An 18,143-nucleotide genomic window follows, 5' to 3' on the forward strand; every position below is an offset into this window, starting at 1 on the left:
AATATTTGAATAAGATGCTTAATAAAACTTGCTGCTGCCAAGGTAACCATGGCTTTTACCACATCACCCGGGACTAAAATCTAATGGCATTCAGTTTTAAGTTGTACCAGTGAAAATCCCTATCCACACAAATATATATGCGTATGTGATTTGGTTATAAATCAAATACCACTCAAGTCAAACTACATAAAAGCTTAAGTACAGTTCACCACAGTGAAGAGAGAGAATCAAAACGGCATTAAGAACAGTTGAGTACATGATTGTTCCCTGATTTAAATCACTGAGTTTTGTGAATTCCTCTCAGTCTTTTTTTTTTCAGTTTTTTTGGGTGGACTCTTCCATCGCAGTTTGAAGTCAGTCAATCCCTGACGTGTCAGCAAGTCGTTCATCTGAGGAGGAATTAAATAAGCAGTCACCGACATAACCATAATTTATACTGAAATAAAAACGGGGACAGAAAGTTTTACCTGCTGGAGGACCTGGCTGTAAACAGCTGGATCAGTCAGGTCAGCATCAGTCTCAGTCGTTATCTTGAAAGTGGAGGTCATCCTTGAAACTGAACATAAACACTGAGTCAGAAATAATGGGACACATTTTAACTGAAAAGAAAATGTCTTTCTTTATAATGTTATGAATAATCACCTTGATGGCAGATGAATGGATTCTTGTAACTACAGACCCCATCATGCCACTTGTGCAAATTATTTTCCATCACACAGTGTTCGTTATCACCAGCGTAGTCATTAGGGTCCCAGTTGGTGAAGGAGCTTTTGCTCTTGTCGGACCAAGTCCATGGAACTCTGTACAGACCGATCCAAGGTGTATATCCAGATGGTTTTGTCCTGAAAGCCTCAGCGTTTTCTTCCTCATTTTCAATCATTGCTAAGTCCGTGTAGTGTTTCCTGCAGTACTCTTGAGCAGACTTCCATGTTTCCCCTTGTGAGATGTACACATAGTTTTTCTTGTTTTGCTTTGTAGCTGCAACAGAAAATAAACCAGTGGAAGTTCAATTATTCCTCTTGTGCTGCATTACAGTTTGTTTTTGCACAATGATGAAGATATTGATAACAACTGCTCAGCTGTTCCCAAGTGCTTAGATAGAAGCCAACAAGAACTATTTACTGGAAACCTGCCAGCTTGTGGTTCTCCTAAGGGTAGCTTGTTGAGCCATGAATTATAATTTAGCATAAGGTCATGAAATAGCTGCTCCCTCTACGTTTAGATAATAATAATAATGATGATCTAAATATAAATAAGCCTAATAATAAGGCTTCATGACTGCTGGCACATACAAAGAGCAACATATGAATGTGTACGTTTCCTTATTTGAATAGAATCTATTATAGTTATAGTTAGTAAGACGTGCGTAAAGTTTTATGTACTTGGCACTCAGGGTCTTCCATAGTAAGAGGCATAAAGAGAAACATTGCTGCGACACCTTTTATTACTATTTATTAAAAAATCTTTTAAAAATCACTGGATTAAATCTATAAAACATGACTTACCATTGTAGCAAATAAAGTCTCTGGTCTGGGAACAATCCTGATCAAACCATAGTCCTGCGGTTTCCATCACTCCACACGTTTCCTTTGCCCCTTTGTAATCTGGTTGACCAGAATACCACATCTGGAAACCGGTTTTGCTCGTTTCCCCGGTGGTTGACCATCTCCAAGAGTTGGTGTCATTGCCCATGGAAGTTTTCCAGGACTTGGGGTCATCCCGGAGTCCGATCCACGCCCAGGAATAAGAGAAATCAGCTTTCAGCCTGCTTATATCATCCATGCTTTCGAAGGTGGCCAAGTCGGTGTATTTGTCTCTGCAGTACTGTTGAGCGTCGGTCCAATTCATTTGTAAGTTAACATAGTGGTAATGACGCGCGGGGCACTGTGAGCAGGAGCTGAGGTCAAGTCCTACATACAGATGGAGGATGTAGTTAGTGTTTATTGAATCATTTAAACAACTGAAACTAAATTTGTACTACAGGGCAGAAAATGTTGGTATAAACAGAGGTGTACTGTTGTAGTGTTTTGTTTAATTAATAAAGTCAGTTACTGTTTACTGGAAAAAATACTGCTAGATTTTATCCCCTTTTTTTGTGTTTCAATAGAAGAAAACTGTCTTCTGTCATCACCTGTCGATGTGGTATGATTGAAAAAGAGAAAACTCATTTATTTCATCGATAATGCTGAAACATTAATGCTCTTACCAAAGAACAGAGCAGTCATCATCATCATGAACCCATCCATTTTTGATGTTTACTGCAAACAAGAAGATAATGTGACATAAAACCAGCTGTAAAGCTTCTACATGACTATTTATTTGCAAATATTTCCAAATGAATACTTGTTGACTCTTGGTTTATTCTGCCTGAGTGAGATCTCTACTGGTGTAAAACTGGAATAATCCAAAATGATGTACGCTCAAATTTATCCAGCTTACAATCATTAAAACAAACAAAATAACCAAGAAAAAACAGATTGCAACGAAAGAAAGTTTGTGGTTCTTTACGACGATGAGCCCAAAAGATATTAATGATTGTTAGTATATTGCCTGATTAGTTTCCTGTTGACTGATGGTCAAATTTATATGTAAACTCAGTAACTAACTTAGTCTGTACTTGTTCACAGCTATAAACCATCAAAGGTTTTGATTTTGTCATCGAGAAAGAAGATTTTTACCAAATGAAACTCAACTAAAAGTTGACTGTATGATTTAAAAACTAGCTCCATGTGAGTCTTTCAGTCACATTGTAAAGGTTTGATACTCTATTCATCTGATAAGTACATTGGAAATATTAAAGTTACTTACAAGTCTGAGTGCAACGGCCGGAGGCTCTGAAGTCCGGTATGAATTGACCTGGTATATATGTGAAGTCAGACGTTAGACTGTTTGAAAAATTCTTGGTGTAATTTTCATATGCAAAGTTTTCCTTTGGGGAAATTTTTTTTTGTGGGCTGTCCTTCCACTGCTTAGAGATCAATACAGTCTCTTTAAAACTGACTATAGTGAGGGAAAAGATGCCATTCAGGACCAATAGGAGACTTTATTTTTTTTATTTGCTTTTTTTATTTCATTTCAATTCACCATTTTAGGTATAAAAAAAAATCTCTTTCTGATTTTTCATTTTAAACCTCTGACCATATGTCTTTATATGTATATATGTATCGATCCACACGTATAGATCGATAGATTGATATGTTCATGTATAACGGGGTTGAGGTCAGGACTGCAGGAAGGCCATTCCATCCTCTGGCCATCAATCAGTTCTTTTCTTCAGCAGCTACAGATCTGTGATTAGCCCTTAAAGTTCTGAATAGAGCATCCTTAAAACTTTTATTAATCTTTTGAACATTGCATCTGTGCATTAAATGTACACGTTTGAATTACATATTGAATTTGTACCTGGCTTAATTAAGTTTGCCTGCATTTTAAGTCATGGTTTGACACATTACCACCTTCTTGGTTATGATTTAGATATTAACAACAACATGACTAAGGTTTGCATTAAAACAGACACTGTAATAACGTATCGAATCAAATATAATTCTCCTGGATTATAACTGCTGAGTCACACCACAATGGAAAAATAAACTAAATGTGTTGGACACATAAACCACTCATCGTACTGAAATAGATCACTGGAGTGGCAAGAAAAAAAATCTTTTGTGAAGATCAGGCTTCACAGAGACAAAACTCTGAGGGCATTCATGTATGTTGGTATCATTTATCTCTTTCAAAGAAATATATTTAAAAAGCTTTAGTTTAAATCTCTGCTTCATTCGCTCCGACAAAACAACAATTTCAATATGAAAAACATATGAAAATAGACACACAGTAGGAGCACACTCCTCCTACCACTATTTTCATATGCAAAGATTGACCTCAAAAGCTCTCTTTCTCTTTAAGGGTAGTTTGTGCAGTAATAGCCTTCATTCAAAAGTAGGTACACACAAAATGGCCCAGAGAGTGTGGGGAAGGCATGCAGCAAAGGGGCTCGGGCTTGGCTGGCTGTGTCGAGGAGCTGCAGCCTCTGTACATAATGGTGCTTTGTTGCAGTGTTTGATAGCATTGCATTCTTTGTGGAAAAATCAGGCAAGTTGTCAAAGAAAAAGTATTTTTGTACATGTTAAGACTCAGATGTCACATATTTTGTCAAGGATGTCAGTAATCAAGTCATAAAGAAGCTCTATTTAGAATTTATTCAAGTACAGTGTTTCATACTTAATTTCATGGACTGTAATTTAAAGTCTTAACTGCTATGGAGCAAGAATTGAGGCATAAGTTTTGTAACTTGTATCACTATAAAAAAGCTGAGGGAGCAGAACTCGTCAGGCAGTAATCCAAGAAAAGGATATTTTGATGCAGTACAATTATTATATTATATCTAACCATGTATTTTTAATGGAAAAGGTTAACCAAGTAGTTTGTAATGTGTAAAACAACAAAATAGGACGGTAATTGAACATGGCTCTCCTGCTGGACAGTGTGTCGGTAGCTCCGGTAGTTCAGTCCGTCCGACCTCCAGATGTGGACCTTGTTGCCTGTTAAATGTGATGCATCAGTGATTTCATGACTATTATACAAAATGATATTACACTGCATTCATCTTTAAAGTTATTGTGTCCCATAGCAGATAAAAACAGTGAAAATGTGTGTCTGAACACAAACCAATAGCTTTGAGACTGGGTTGAACACGCAGCACAGAGTAAAAAGTCTTGTGGTATAATTATCATTGCAAATTAGGTGGTTCATGTCACAAGAAACCAAACGGAAGACATCCCGTGGCCTCTGTGGGGAATCCAGGCAGAGAACCACCAGGAGCACCTGTAAGTTGAAGAAACAGAGAAATAAAACAAAACAACAAAGAAAAAAGAAAGCACAACCACAAACAACACAACCGTGGATACAGATGGCCCGAAACCACAGGACAACACAGCAACTGCATAGCAAGCATGCAAATGGGCCAATAAATGGGTGTGTGTGCACATGTTATACACTCAGCATAGGTCCCACATGAACCGTGCTCAGTTATGAGTGTATAGGGCCACCGCCCTCCCCCCCAGCAATCAGAAGCAGGCAGGGAGGACCCCAAAACCCAGGCCACCAGCAGCCCCCACGGAGCACAGAACCGGGGAAGCCCACCGCAGGGACAACCATGCATCCACCCAGAACACTGCAGAGGAAGCCCAAGGACAGAACCCCCACGACCATAGGACAGAAGCCTCCCGGGAATCAGGGGCAACAGCCCACCGGCCCCGCCAGGTCCCTGCCAACCAGACACAGGTCGAGTGCCGTTCCCGGGCACTCATGCATGTGGTTTGCTGACTGCTGCTGCTGCACACTAAATGCCCCCCCGGTGACAATAAAGATGAACTTAAACCTTGAATGTGTAATCTGAATATAGAAAATGACATCAGATGCTGCTGATGCAGTGGTCACGTAATGTTACCATGAATATATACACATGCAGCACAGATAAAACTGCACAGGCATAATCAGACAGACACTAATCAGGGACACATGTTTAATCTGAGTATAGACAAGGTCTCTTTGCAGAAAACTTTTATTTTAGAAATAGAAATGATCATAAAATTGAAGGGAAAAGTCATTATTAAAAACACTGATGGATTTCAAATTGTTTTATAATAAGCAGCGGCTGTCATTGCTTTAAACTTGAAGATCTCTTGGGAATATAAAGACATGCTCAGAGTTTTATTGGTTGAAAAATCAGAAAACAAGCTCATTATTATTCAGACTATCTTTATTTATCTTAAAACATGTTCCAGGTTATCTTATCTGCTGATGAAAGTAATAAAGTCAAATCACTCAGTGAGAAATAAAAACACATCAAAGTTGAACAGTGTTTAAAAATATGAATTGAACTAAAGTAATTATTAAAAAGAATAAAACAACAAACAAGCACAGAAATCATGGCCCTTATCTAATGAAGTTCTGTTATAAATGCATGTGACAGGGGTCCTCAACGTTTTTCAGGCCAGGGACCCCCAAACTGATGGAGAGTTGGAGCAGGGACCCCCCTACTATTTATATGGCATACAATTGTGTTTCATATTTAACGGGGCCTTGTGCCGTTTATAAACATAGCTACTCTGTTATTGTACATTCAATACAAAGCTATTCAAATAATACACAGGTTAATATATTCATGTTTTTATTTTAAACATGTGCAAGGTACAGGGTGGCCGTGCCACTGCCATTTATAAACAAACATCTTGCATACAACACTGAGCTATTCAAATAATCCACAGATTTTAACTTTAAACATGCATGTAGATGGGACAATGAATCCTCAAACCATCTGTGGATGGCACACGTTTGCACACAATTTGTGAAAAAAAACTGTTTGAAAAAAAAAAAAAAAAATGTTTAATTTTTTTTTTTAAATCGTCTAATCAACCAAAGATTTCGCGACCCCCCTGCAGTACCTCCACGGACCCCCTGGGGGTCGCGGACCCCCTGTTGAAGACCTCTGGCATATCATATGATTAGTTGTTGGTAAAAGTGTCACTTTGGTTCAATCTGTCACTTAAATTAGAGCAAAAGAAAGAAAAAGAAACTTAAAAATCTATCAGTCCCGTCTCTCATTTTGTCCACGAGTTGCTGCTGTCGGTTTCTGAGCCTCCACGTGAGACATTACGGTTGCAGACGTGTTACTATTTAGAAAATATGAGTTGTGCACAGGTAAAATCATCATGTACTTCAGGGTTTTGTGTTCCAACTGAAGTAGAGCTGGAGCTGAATAAAAGCCACGTCTGCTGCAGAATCATTTCTCACAGAACAAAACAGCAATTAAACATTTTCACATGCATTTCAGAGCCAGATGTAAGCAGATGTTAGCAGGGTTTCTGACAAGATGAGGCTTAAATGTTGCTTACCTAATTTTCATACAGGCGTCTGCTAAATGATCAAATGTAAATGCACATTATATCACCATGTTGATGACTACTTGAACTTGAAAGATGGAGGAAAAACTACTGATGTGCGTATGTTTCTAAATTCCTTCTTATGTTCAATGAGACTGACCTAATAATTGAATAAGATGCTTAATAAAACTTGCTGCTGCCAAGGTAACCATGGCTTTTACCACATCACCCGGGACTAAAATCTAATGGCATTCAGTTTTAAGTTGTACCAGTGAAAATCCACACAAATATATATGCGTATGTGATTTGGTTATAAATCAAATACCACTCAAGTCAAACTACATAAAAGCTTAAGTACAGTTCACCACAGTGAAGAGAGACAATCAAAACGGCATTAAGAACAGTTGAGTACATGATTGTTCCTTGATTTAAATCACTGAGTTTTGTGAATTCCTCTCAGTCTTTTTTTTCAGTTTTTTTGGGTGGACTCTTCCATCGCAGTTTGAAGTCAGTCAATCCCTGACGTGTCAGCAAGTCGTTCATCTGAAGAGGAATTAAATAAGCAGTCACCGACATAACCATAATTTATACTGAAATAAAAATGGGGACAGAAAGTTTTACCTGCTGGAGGACCTGGCTGTAAACAGCTGGATCAGTCAGGTCAGCATCAGTCTCAGTCGTTATCTTGAAAGTGGAGGTCATCCTTGAAACTGAACATAAACACTGAGTCAGAAATAATGGGACACATTTTAACTGAAAAGAAAATGTATTTCTTCATAACGTTATGAATAATCACCTTGATGGCAGATGAATGGCCACTTGTAACTACAGAACTCATCAAGCCACTGATGCAAAGGACTTTCCATCACACAGTGTTGAATTCCAAGAATGTTCGTTTCGTCATTAGGGTCCCAGTTGGTGAGGGAGCTTTTGCTCTTGTCGGACCAAGTCCATGGAACTCTGTACAGACCGATCCAAGGTGCAGCTCCAGATGGTTTTGTCCTGAAAGCCTCAGCGTTTTCTTCCTCATTTTCAATCATTGCTAAGTCCGTGTAGTGTTTCCTGCAGTACTCTTGAGCAGACTTCCATGTTTCCCCTTGTGAGATGTACACATAGTTTTTCTTGTTTTGCTTTGTAACTGCAACAGAAAATAAACCAGTGGAAGTTCAATTATTCCTCTTGTGCTGCATTTCAGTTTGTTTTTGCACAATGATGAAGATATTGATAACAACTGCTCAGCTGTTCCCAAGTGCTTAGATAGAAGCCAACAAGAACTATTTACTGGAAACCTGCCAGCTTGTGGTTCTCCTAAGGGTAGCTTGTTGAGCCATGAATTATAATTTAGAGGACATTTACAGAAGGTCATGAAATGGAAACTCCCTCTACGTTTAGATAATAATAACAATAATGATCTAAATATAAATAAGCCTAATAATAAGGCTTAATGACTGCTGGCACATGCAAAGAGCATCATATGAATGTATACGTTTCCTTATTTAAATAGAATCTATTATAGTTATAGTTAGTAAGACGTGCGTAAAGTTTTATGTACTTGGCACTCAGGGTCTTCCATAGTAAGAGGCATAAAGAGAAGCATTGCTGCACCGGAGGAGACACCTTTTATTACTATTTACGAAAAAATCTTTTTAAAATGATTGGATTAAATCTATAAAACATGACTTACCATTGTAGCAAATAAAGTCTTTGGTCAGGAAACAATCCATATCACCCCATAGTCCTGTGGTGTTCATCACTACACACGTTTCCTTTGCCCATATGTAATCTGGTTGACCAGAATCCCACATCTGGAAACCGGTTTTGCTCGTTTCCCCGGTCGTTGACCATCTCCAAGAGTTGGTGTCATTGCCCATGGAAGTTTTCCAGGACTTGGGGTCATCCCAGAGTCCGATCCACGCATAGGAATAAGAGAAATCAGCTTTCAGCCTGCTTATATCATCCATGCTTTCGAAGGTGGCCAAGTCGGTGTATTTGTCTCTGCAGTACTGTTGAGCGTCTGCCCAATTCATTGGTATGTTAACATAGTGGTAATGACGCGCGGGGCACTGTGAGCAGGAGCTGAGGTCAAGTCCTACATATAAACGGAGGATGTAGTTAGTGTTTATTGAATCATTTAAACAAATTAACACAGTTATGCTGAAGTCTTTGATATTCACAGTAATTTTTGTTGTTATTGTTTGGACAACTCAGTGACCTAAGGAACATACAAACTCAAAATTTCCTTTTCACAGTTTTAAAAAAACAATTTGATGTTCTGCTAATTGTGATTTTATTTCATTGTGTGTGTGTGTTTGTGTGTGTGTGTGTGTTATGGGGAAGATGATGATTTCACAAATACAGCTGTATTGATGCCGCCTGTGTTGTTTTTATTCAACATGTTAAACCATGTTTCAGTCGATTTTCTATTAGCTGGAGAAATTTCAGTTAAACTTCATCCCCTTTGACTATGTTTCAATATCAGTTGTGAGACAATTGAGAAAGAAAGAAACCTTTCTCTAATTGCTAATGCTAGAACAATAATGCTCTTCTCAACAGGAACGACAGGTAAATAACTCCCCTTTCATCAGGAATCTGGCTTGGTGGTGTGCTCCTGTTTACTTAGTTTTATTCAGTCGGTGTCTTCTCTTGCAAAAATCTTCACATACTCACACAGCTGTTGCTTTTGTTTGTGAAATAAGTTCACTCTTAAATGCACACTTCAGTGTGACCTCTCCTATGTCGTCTTAAATTTGAGCTCCTTCATCACAGAAGTTATATATTCTGTATATATAATATAAATTAAATGTGTTAAGCCATAAATGGATACATATGAAATAAATAAATGCTTATTTTGTTGTAGCACTACTTTCCATATTTCCACCTGCATTATTTCTGTGTATATTTCCTCGATTTATTCTTTTTTGTAGAGGTCCTATCTCAGCAGTGATCTGAACTTTAGAATTGGCACGTTTTTCTTAAGTCAACCTTCTCTTAAAGGTCTACACTTCTCAGCTCGGTGACTGAATGGAAGATCAAACAGTTAGAGGCTCTTACCACAGAAGAGGAGGATCAGATGCAGTGTGTTGTCCATTTCAGATTTCACTGAAACTTAGAAAGAAATATTAGAAATTAGAACCACACCAGGAGAGCAGACGCTAAAACACAAAGCCACCTTGAATAAAACCTTGACTGGGCTTTTACGGCTGCACCATAATTAATGACATTCTTTTTGCTCATATTTATAGTGCCCTCCGTAATGTTTGGCATCACAATCACATTTTTCTTTCTCTGTTCCTCATTGTGAAATTCTAAATCAAATAATTCAGACATGATTAAAGTGCACATTCCAGAATTTGGTTTAGAGTCATTTTCATACATTTTTAGTTCCTCCATGTAGGAATTACAACACTTTTATAGCTTTGTTTTTTGGAAATAAGTTGTTCTGTACATTTTATGTGCAATATAAAACTCTACCAGTGGAATTGCTGGTGTTTTGATAAATAGCAGCCGACAGTGTTTTTATTTTGTTCAAGTTGAGTTAGCCTTGGTTTTGTGTGTATTTGTGGATTTCAGATTACAAATGTAAATTTATTCTGCAGATGTTATTAAAAAGCATTTCTGAAAATTTAGTGTTGCTGCTGGGGAAAAGTTCCTCAAAAGTTCAAATTTCACAATTAAAACTGAAATATTCTGTTCAATCGAGCAGGTTGAGGCAGATCAATCAAACAAATGGTAGCAGACTTATATTAGTAATGTTAAAAAATGTGAAGATGAAAGAAGATAGAAGATATACCTGCAGGTATGAATCCAGCCTTTGAGCAGAGCAACAGCACATCAGTGCAGGAATGGCTGACATCTGCGTGGAAATGTCCTCTCAACCCTCTGCTCACCATTATTTGGTTTCACAGTTTTTGCATGATCATTTTCAAGTATCCAAATGATCAGCTTAACAAAAGCCAGCCCTGCGGATGTGTTTTGCCTCATGTTGTTTTATCCTATAACCTGAAATCCCAAATAGGTCTGTGGCAGAAACCAAAGCAGAACATGACACATAGCCTACTGCAGTGCAGTGGAAAACAAAGCAAAATCAGTCAATTTTCCTTAAATGCTGCTCTTTAATGGCGTTTTTCGTTGTTTGAAATCTTTGTGGCATTGTTAGTGGCACTGGGTTTTCAATGAACAGGTGTAAACAGATGTAAATCCCTGCTATGGCTTTGGATGCATCGGTAGTGTGGTGCCGATATAAAGAATATGATTTAAATGTGCCAAAACAGTCAGCATTATTTTCAGTCGTAAAAATCTTAGTCTGGAAAACTGAAAAGAAAAAAACAAAACAATTTCTACGGCATCAGTTGCTGTTTCTGTGCTCTCAGTTCCTGTTAATCCAACACTTACCAACCTACTTTGCTGAAGTTGGCACACATAGGATGCATTTTTACAGTAAGCTACTAAGTTTGAACGTGAAAACAGTTCTGTACCAGGTTTCGTGCAGTGTAGAAGGCTCAATCCTTTTTTTCTGACCCTTGTCACCCCCTTTTTAACAAGCGTGAGGTTCCTCCACCAGGTCGTAGAAACTACTACTTTACTATTTTTATTTCAAACCTCTGTTTACATTCACTGATGTTTTATCTGCAGTAAGGATTCATACATGTGGAAAGGCTGACCGTTTCTGCTGCTGCACACTAAATGGCCCCTCGGGGGAAAATAAAAATGAACTTAAAGGGACACTGTGTAATTTCTTCCCCCATCTACTGGTGCAATTTTATTTTGAAAAGTCGAATGAATTTGCTCTCTAGCGCCTCGCCTTTTCAAATGTACGTTGCAACTTGTTGAAGTACGGCAGGCGGTATGTGTCAAGATTCAAGAAGCTCACGTTGCCTTTTCAATTCTCTTTTACGCTTTTTTGGCAACGAGGATCCCTTCTCCTGTGGCGTGGCATAACTATGGTCTTCCATTGCGAACAAAAGTGCAGGTCGTTCAGGCTGGTTTATACCAGAGAATGTCTGATGGCGTAGACTGGCTCTGTTTTTACCTGCGTGCAAACGTGACGTCAAAATGGGGAAAACACAATTCGAAGTGCTTTATGTCCCTCTCGGCACTTTGTCGTTTTTCATAGACCGGAAGGACATGGCAGCCTCCATAGAGCTTGCCCGCTCTGTGTAGATACAGACAAGTGATTCTTCGCTCAGGAGGATGAGTGAGATTGTTGACAGAGATAATTTTACACCAATGAGGACTAATTTATGAATGAATATGTTGATTTGAGCTAATAAATGACTTAATTTATTACATAGTGTCCCTTTAAACCTTGAATGTGTAATCTGAATATAGAAAATGACATCAGATGCTGCTGATGCAGTGGTCACGTAATGTTACCATGAATATATACACATGCAGCACAGATAAAACTGCACAGGCATAATCACAGACAGACACTAATCAGGGACACGTGTTTAATCTGAGTATAGACATGGTCTCTTGGCAGAAAACATGTCTTGTAGAAATACAAATGATCATAAGATTTAATGGAAAGTCATTAGTAAAAACACTGATAGATTTGAAATTGTTTTATAATAAGAAGCGGCTGTCATTGCTTTAAACTTTGAGATCTCTAGGGAATATAAAAACATGCTCAGAGTTTTATTGGTTGAAAAATCAGAAAACAAGCTCATTATTATTCAGACTATCTTTATTTATCTTAAAACATGTTCCAGGTTATCTTATCTGCTGATGACAGTAATAAAGTCAAATCACTCAGTGAGAAATAAAAACACATCAAAGCTGAACAGTGTTTAAAAATATGAATGGAACTAAAGTAATTATTAAAAAGAATAAAACAACAAACAAGCACAGAAATCATGGCCCTTATCTAATGAAGATCTGTTATAAATGCATATCATATGATTAGTTGTGGGTAAAAGTGTCACTTTGGTTCAATCTGTCACTTAAATTAGAGCAAAAGAAAGAAAAAGAAACTTAAAAACCTATCAGTCCCATCTCTCATTTTGTCCACGAGTTGCTGCTGTCGGTTTCTGAGCCTCCACGTGAGACATTACGGTTGCAGACGTGTTACTGTTTAGAAAATGTGAGTTGTGCACAGGTAAAATCATCATGTACTTCAGAGTTTTGTGTTCCAACTGAAGTAGAGCTAGAGCTGAATAAAAGCCACACAAATATATATGCGTATGTGATTTGGTTATAAATCAAATACCACTCAAGTCAAACTACATAAAAGCTTAAGTACAGTTCACCACAGTGAAGAGAGACAATCAAAACGGCATTAAGAACAGTTGAGTACATGATTGTTCCCTGATTTAAATCACTGAGTTTTGTGAATTCCTCTCAGTCTTTTTTTTCAGTTTTTTTGGGTGGACTCTTCCATCGCAGTTTGAAGTCAGTCAATCCCTGACGTGTCAGCAAGTCGTTCATCTGAAGAGGAATTAAATAAGCAGTCACCGACATAACCATAATTTATACTGAAATAAAAACGGGGACAGAAAGTTTTACCTGCTGGAGGACCTGGCTGTAAACAGCTGGATCAGTCAGGTCAGCATCAGTCTCAGTCGTTATCTTGAAAGTGGAGGTCCTCCTTGGAACTGAACATAAAAACTGAGTCAGAAATAATGGGACACATTTCAACTGAAAAGAAAATGTATTTCTTTATAACGTTATGAATAATCACCTTGATGGCAGATGAATGGATTCTTGTTACTACAGACCCCATCATGCCACTGATGCAACTTATTTTCTGACACACAGTGTTGATTACCACCATAGTTCCTGTTGTCATTAGGGTCCCAGTTGGTGAAGGAGCTTTTGCTCTTGTCGGACCAAGTCCATGGAACTCTGTACAGACCGATCCAAGGTGTATATCCAGATGGTTTTGTCCTGAAAGCCTCAGCGTTTTCTTCCTCATTTTCAATCATTGCTAAGTCCGTGTAGTGTTTCCTGCAGTACTCTTGAGCAGACTTCCATGTTACCACATTTGAGAAGAACACATAGTTTTTCTTGTTTTGCTTTGTAACTGCAACAGAAAATAAACCAGTGGAAGTTCAATTATTCCTCTTGTGCTGCATTACAGTTTGTTTTTGCACAATGATGAAGATATTGATAACAACTGCTCAGCTGTTCCCAAGTGCTTAGATAGAAGCCAACAAGAACTATTTACTGGAAACCTGCCAGCTTGTGGTTTTCCTAAGGGTAGCTTGTTGAGCCATGAATTATAATTTAGAGGACGTTTACACAAGGCCATGAAATAGCAGCTCCCTCTATGTTTAGATAAGAATAGTAATAATGATCTAAATATAAATAAGCCTAATAATAAGGCTTAATGACTGCTGGCACATACAAAGAGCAACATATGAATGTATACGTTTCCTTATTTGAATAGAATCTATTATAGTTATAGTTAGTAAGACGTGCGTAAAGTTTTATGTACTTGGCACTCAGGGTCTTCCATAGTAAGAGGCATAAAGAGAAGCATTGCTGCACCGGAGGAGACACCTTTTATTACTATTTATTAAAAAATCTTTTAAAAATCCCTGGATTAAATCTATAAAACAAGACTTACCATTGTAGCAAATAAAGTCTCTGGTCTGGGAACAATCCTGATCAAACCATAGTCCTGCGGTTTCCATCGCTACACACGTTTCCTTTGCCCCTTTGTAATCTGGTTGACCAGAAGCCCACATCTGGAAACCGGTTTTGCTCGTTTCCCCGGTGGTTGACCATCTCCAAGAGTTGGTGTCATTGCCCATGGAAGTTTTCCAGGACTTGGGGTCATCCCAGAGTCCGATCCACGCATAGGAATAAGGGAAATCAGCTTTCAGCCTGCTTATATCATCCATGCTTTCGAAGGTGGCCAAGTCGGTGTATTTGTCTCTGCAGTACTGTTGAGCGTCGGCCCAATTCATTGGTAAGTTAACATAGTGGTAATGACGCGGGGGGCACTGTGAGCAGGAGCTGAGGTCAAGTCCTACATACAGATGGAGGATGTAGTTAGTGTTTTTTGAATCATTTAAACAAATGAAACTAAATTTGTACTACAGGGCAGAAAATGTTGGTATAAACAGAGGTGTATTGTTGTAGTGTTTTGTTTAATTAATAAAGTCAGTTACTGTTTATTGGAAAAAATACTGCTAGATTTTATCCCCTTTTTCTGTGTTTCAATAGAAGAAAACTGTCTTCTGTCATCACCTGTCAATATGGTATGATTGAAAAAGAGAAAACTCATTTATTTCATCAATAATGCTGAAACATTAATGCTCTTACCAAAGAACAGAGCAGTCATCATCATCATGAACCCATCCATTTTGATGTTTACTGCAAACAAGAAGATAATGTGACACAAAACCAGCTGTAAAGCTTCTACGTGACTATTTATTTGCAAACATTTCCAAATAAATACTTGTTGACTCTTGGTTTGTTCTGCCTGAGTGAGATCTCTACTAGTGTAAAACTGGAATAATCCAAAATGATGTACGCTCAAATTTATCCAGCTTACAATCATTAAAACAAACAAAATAACCAAGAAAAAACAGATTGCAACGAAAGAAAGTTTGTGGTTCTTTATGACGATGAGCCCAAGATATATTAATGATTGTTTGTGTATTGCCTGATTAGTTTCCTGTTGACTGATGGTCAAATTTATATGTAAACTCAGTAACTAACTTAGTCTGTACTTGTTCACAGCTATAAACCATCAAAGGTTTTGATTTTGTCATCAAGAAAGAAGATTTTTACCAAATGAAACTCAACTAAAAGTTGACTGTATGATTTAAAAACGAGCTCCATGTGAGTCTTTCAGTCACATTGTAAAGGTTTGATACTCTATTCATCTGATAAGTACATTGGAAATATTAAAGTTACTTACAAGTCTGAGTACAACGTCTGGAGGCTCTGAAGTCCGGTATGAATTGAACTGGTATATATGTGAAGTCGGACGTTAGACTGTATGAAAAATTCTTGGTGTAATTTTCATATGCAAAGTTTTCCTTTGGGGAAGTTATTTTTTGTGGGCTGTCCTTCCACTGCTTAGAGATCAATACAGTCTCTGTAAAACTGACTATAGTGAGGGAAAAGATGCCATTCAGGACCAATAGGAGACTTTATTTTTTTTTATTTGCTTTTTTTATTTAATTTCAATTCACCATTTTAGGTATTAAAAAAAAAACTCTTTCTGATTTTTCATTTTAAACCTCTGACCATATGCCTTTATATGTATGTATATATGTATCGATCCACATATATAGATCGATAGATTGATATGTTCATGTATAACGGGGTTGAGGTCAGGACTGCAGGAAGGCCATTCCATCCTCTGGCCATCAATCAGTTCTTTTCTTCAGCAGCTACAGATCTGTGATTAACCCTTAAAGTTCTGATTAGAGCATCCTTAAAAACTTTTCTTAATCTTTTGAACATTGCATCTGTGCATTAAATGTACACGTTTGAATTACTTATTGAATTTGTACTTGAATTAATTAAGTTTGCCTGCATTTTAAGTCATGGTTTGACACATTACCACCTACTTGGTTATGATTTAGATATTAACAACAACATGACTAAGGTTTGCATTGAAACAGACACTGTAATAACGTATCGCATCAAATATAATTCTCCTGGATTATAACTGCTGAGTCACACCACAATGGAAAAATAAACTAAATGTGTTGGACACATAAACCACTCATCCTACTGACATAGATCACTGGGGTGGCATGAAAAAAAATCATTTGTGAAGATCAGGCTTCACAGAGACACAACTCTCAGGGCATTCATGTATGTAGGTATCATTTATCTCTTACAAAGAAATATATTTAAAAAGCTTTAGTTTAAATCTCTGCTTCATTCTTCATTTGCTTTCATTTGCTCCGACAAAACAACAATTTCAATCTGAAAAACATATGAAAATAGACGTACAGTAGGAGCACACTCCTACCACTATTTTCATATGCAAAGATTGACCTCAAAAGCTCTCTTTCTCTTTAAGGGTATTTTGGGCAGTAATAGCCTTCATTCAACAGTAGGTACAAACATATATTTAACAATATATGTTAAATATATACATATATTCATATTGTACATTTACATATACAATCTAATGTTTTATTAGATTGTTAAATATATGTACATAAAAACTTTTTTTTAAAAGCTGAGAGAGCAGGACTCATCAGGCAGTAATCCAAGAAAAGGATATTTTTATGCAGTACAATTATTATATTATATCTAACCATGTATTTCTAATGGAAAAGGTTAACCAAGTAGTTTGTAATGTGTAAAACAACAAAATAGGACGGTAATTGAACATGGCTCTCCTGCTCAGAGGCGCACCTTGTCAACAGGCAAGGCAGGCAACTGCTTGGAGCCCCGAGCCACTAGGGAGCCCCCGAGAGCTGAGGTCCATTCAATCAAAGATTGTCTAGTTACTTTAAAAACTGTCTCAAACTGTTGCGAACGTTCGTGGTGAACATGTTTTCTTTGAACAGTTAAATTTATATGATTTAGTCAAAGATTGTCTAGTTAACATGTCTTTGGATCTGGAGGACATAGTATCAGCATTTGCACAAGCCAAGGCCCGTAAGCAGCATTTCTAAAAGCAGAGCATACTGTAAATTGGGCTTATGAGGGACTTAATACTGTATATACTTTGTAAATATGTACTGTAAATATTTTGTACAAAGTTTATATTGGGTTTTCTAAGTAATTCGCGGTATTTTAGTCAATTTTTTTTAAATTTTATTATTAGTCTTTTTTAGTTATTTATTTATTCTTTACATGTATATTTTAAAAATAACAATGTTTTTCATGTTTGGAATAAAAAGAGTTTTTATTTCACACATTTTTCGTTGGTGTCAGATGTTTTGGTGACGAACACTGGTCGGTAGGGCCCCCTAGGATTTTTTTGCTTGGGGCCCCCACAGACTCTAGAATCGCCACTGCTCCTGCTGGACAGTGTGTCGGTAGCTCCGGTATTTAAGTCTGTTCGACCTCCAAATGTGGACCTTGTTGCCTGTTAAATGTGATGCATCAGCGGTTTCGTGACTTTTATACAAAATGATATGACACTGCATTCCTCTATGAAGTTATTGTGTCCCATAGCAGATAAAAACAGTGAAAATTGTGTCTGAACACAAACCAATAGCTTTGAGACTGGGTTGAACACACAGCACAGAGTAAAAGGTCTTGTGGTATAATTATCATTGCAAATTAGGTGGTTCATGTCACAAGAAACCAAACGGAAGACATCCCGTGGCCTCTGTG

General features: G+C 37.5%; 1 protein-coding gene and 1 long non-coding RNA gene across 2 annotated transcripts in view; both read right to left on the reverse strand.

Annotated features, from left to right (window-relative positions):
• Positions 1 to 675: 675 nt before the first annotated feature.
• Positions 676 to 18,143, reverse strand: part of LOC142380876 (uncharacterized) — a 37,656-nt gene continuing 20,188 nt past the window's right edge. Inside the window, exons 2-4 of the long non-coding RNA XR_012769876.1 lie at positions 2,207 to 2,258; positions 1,506 to 1,910; positions 676 to 978 (exon numbers count right to left, since the gene is read on the reverse strand). This is a non-coding gene — a long non-coding RNA (uncharacterized LOC142380876). The remainder of the gene's footprint in view (positions 979 to 1,505; positions 1,911 to 2,206; positions 2,259 to 18,143) is intronic.
• LOC142380873 (putative C-type lectin domain family 20 member A) lies at positions 12,553 to 14,801 on the reverse strand. Its single transcript, XM_075466820.1, has 4 exons — positions 14,452 to 14,801; positions 13,564 to 13,905; positions 13,389 to 13,477; positions 12,553 to 13,310 (listed from the first exon to the last, which is right to left on the reverse strand). The coding sequence occupies exons 1-4, from the start codon at positions 14,792 to 14,794 to the stop codon at positions 13,224 to 13,226; spliced, it is 861 nt and encodes a 286-aa protein (XP_075322935.1). The 5' UTR covers positions 14,795 to 14,801; the 3' UTR covers positions 12,553 to 13,223.

Source organism: Odontesthes bonariensis, chromosome 5 (assembly GCF_027942865.1).
Source record: "Odontesthes bonariensis isolate fOdoBon6 chromosome 5, fOdoBon6.hap1, whole genome shotgun sequence".
NCBI classification, from domain to species: Eukaryota; Metazoa; Chordata; class Actinopteri; order Atheriniformes; family Atherinopsidae; genus Odontesthes; species Odontesthes bonariensis.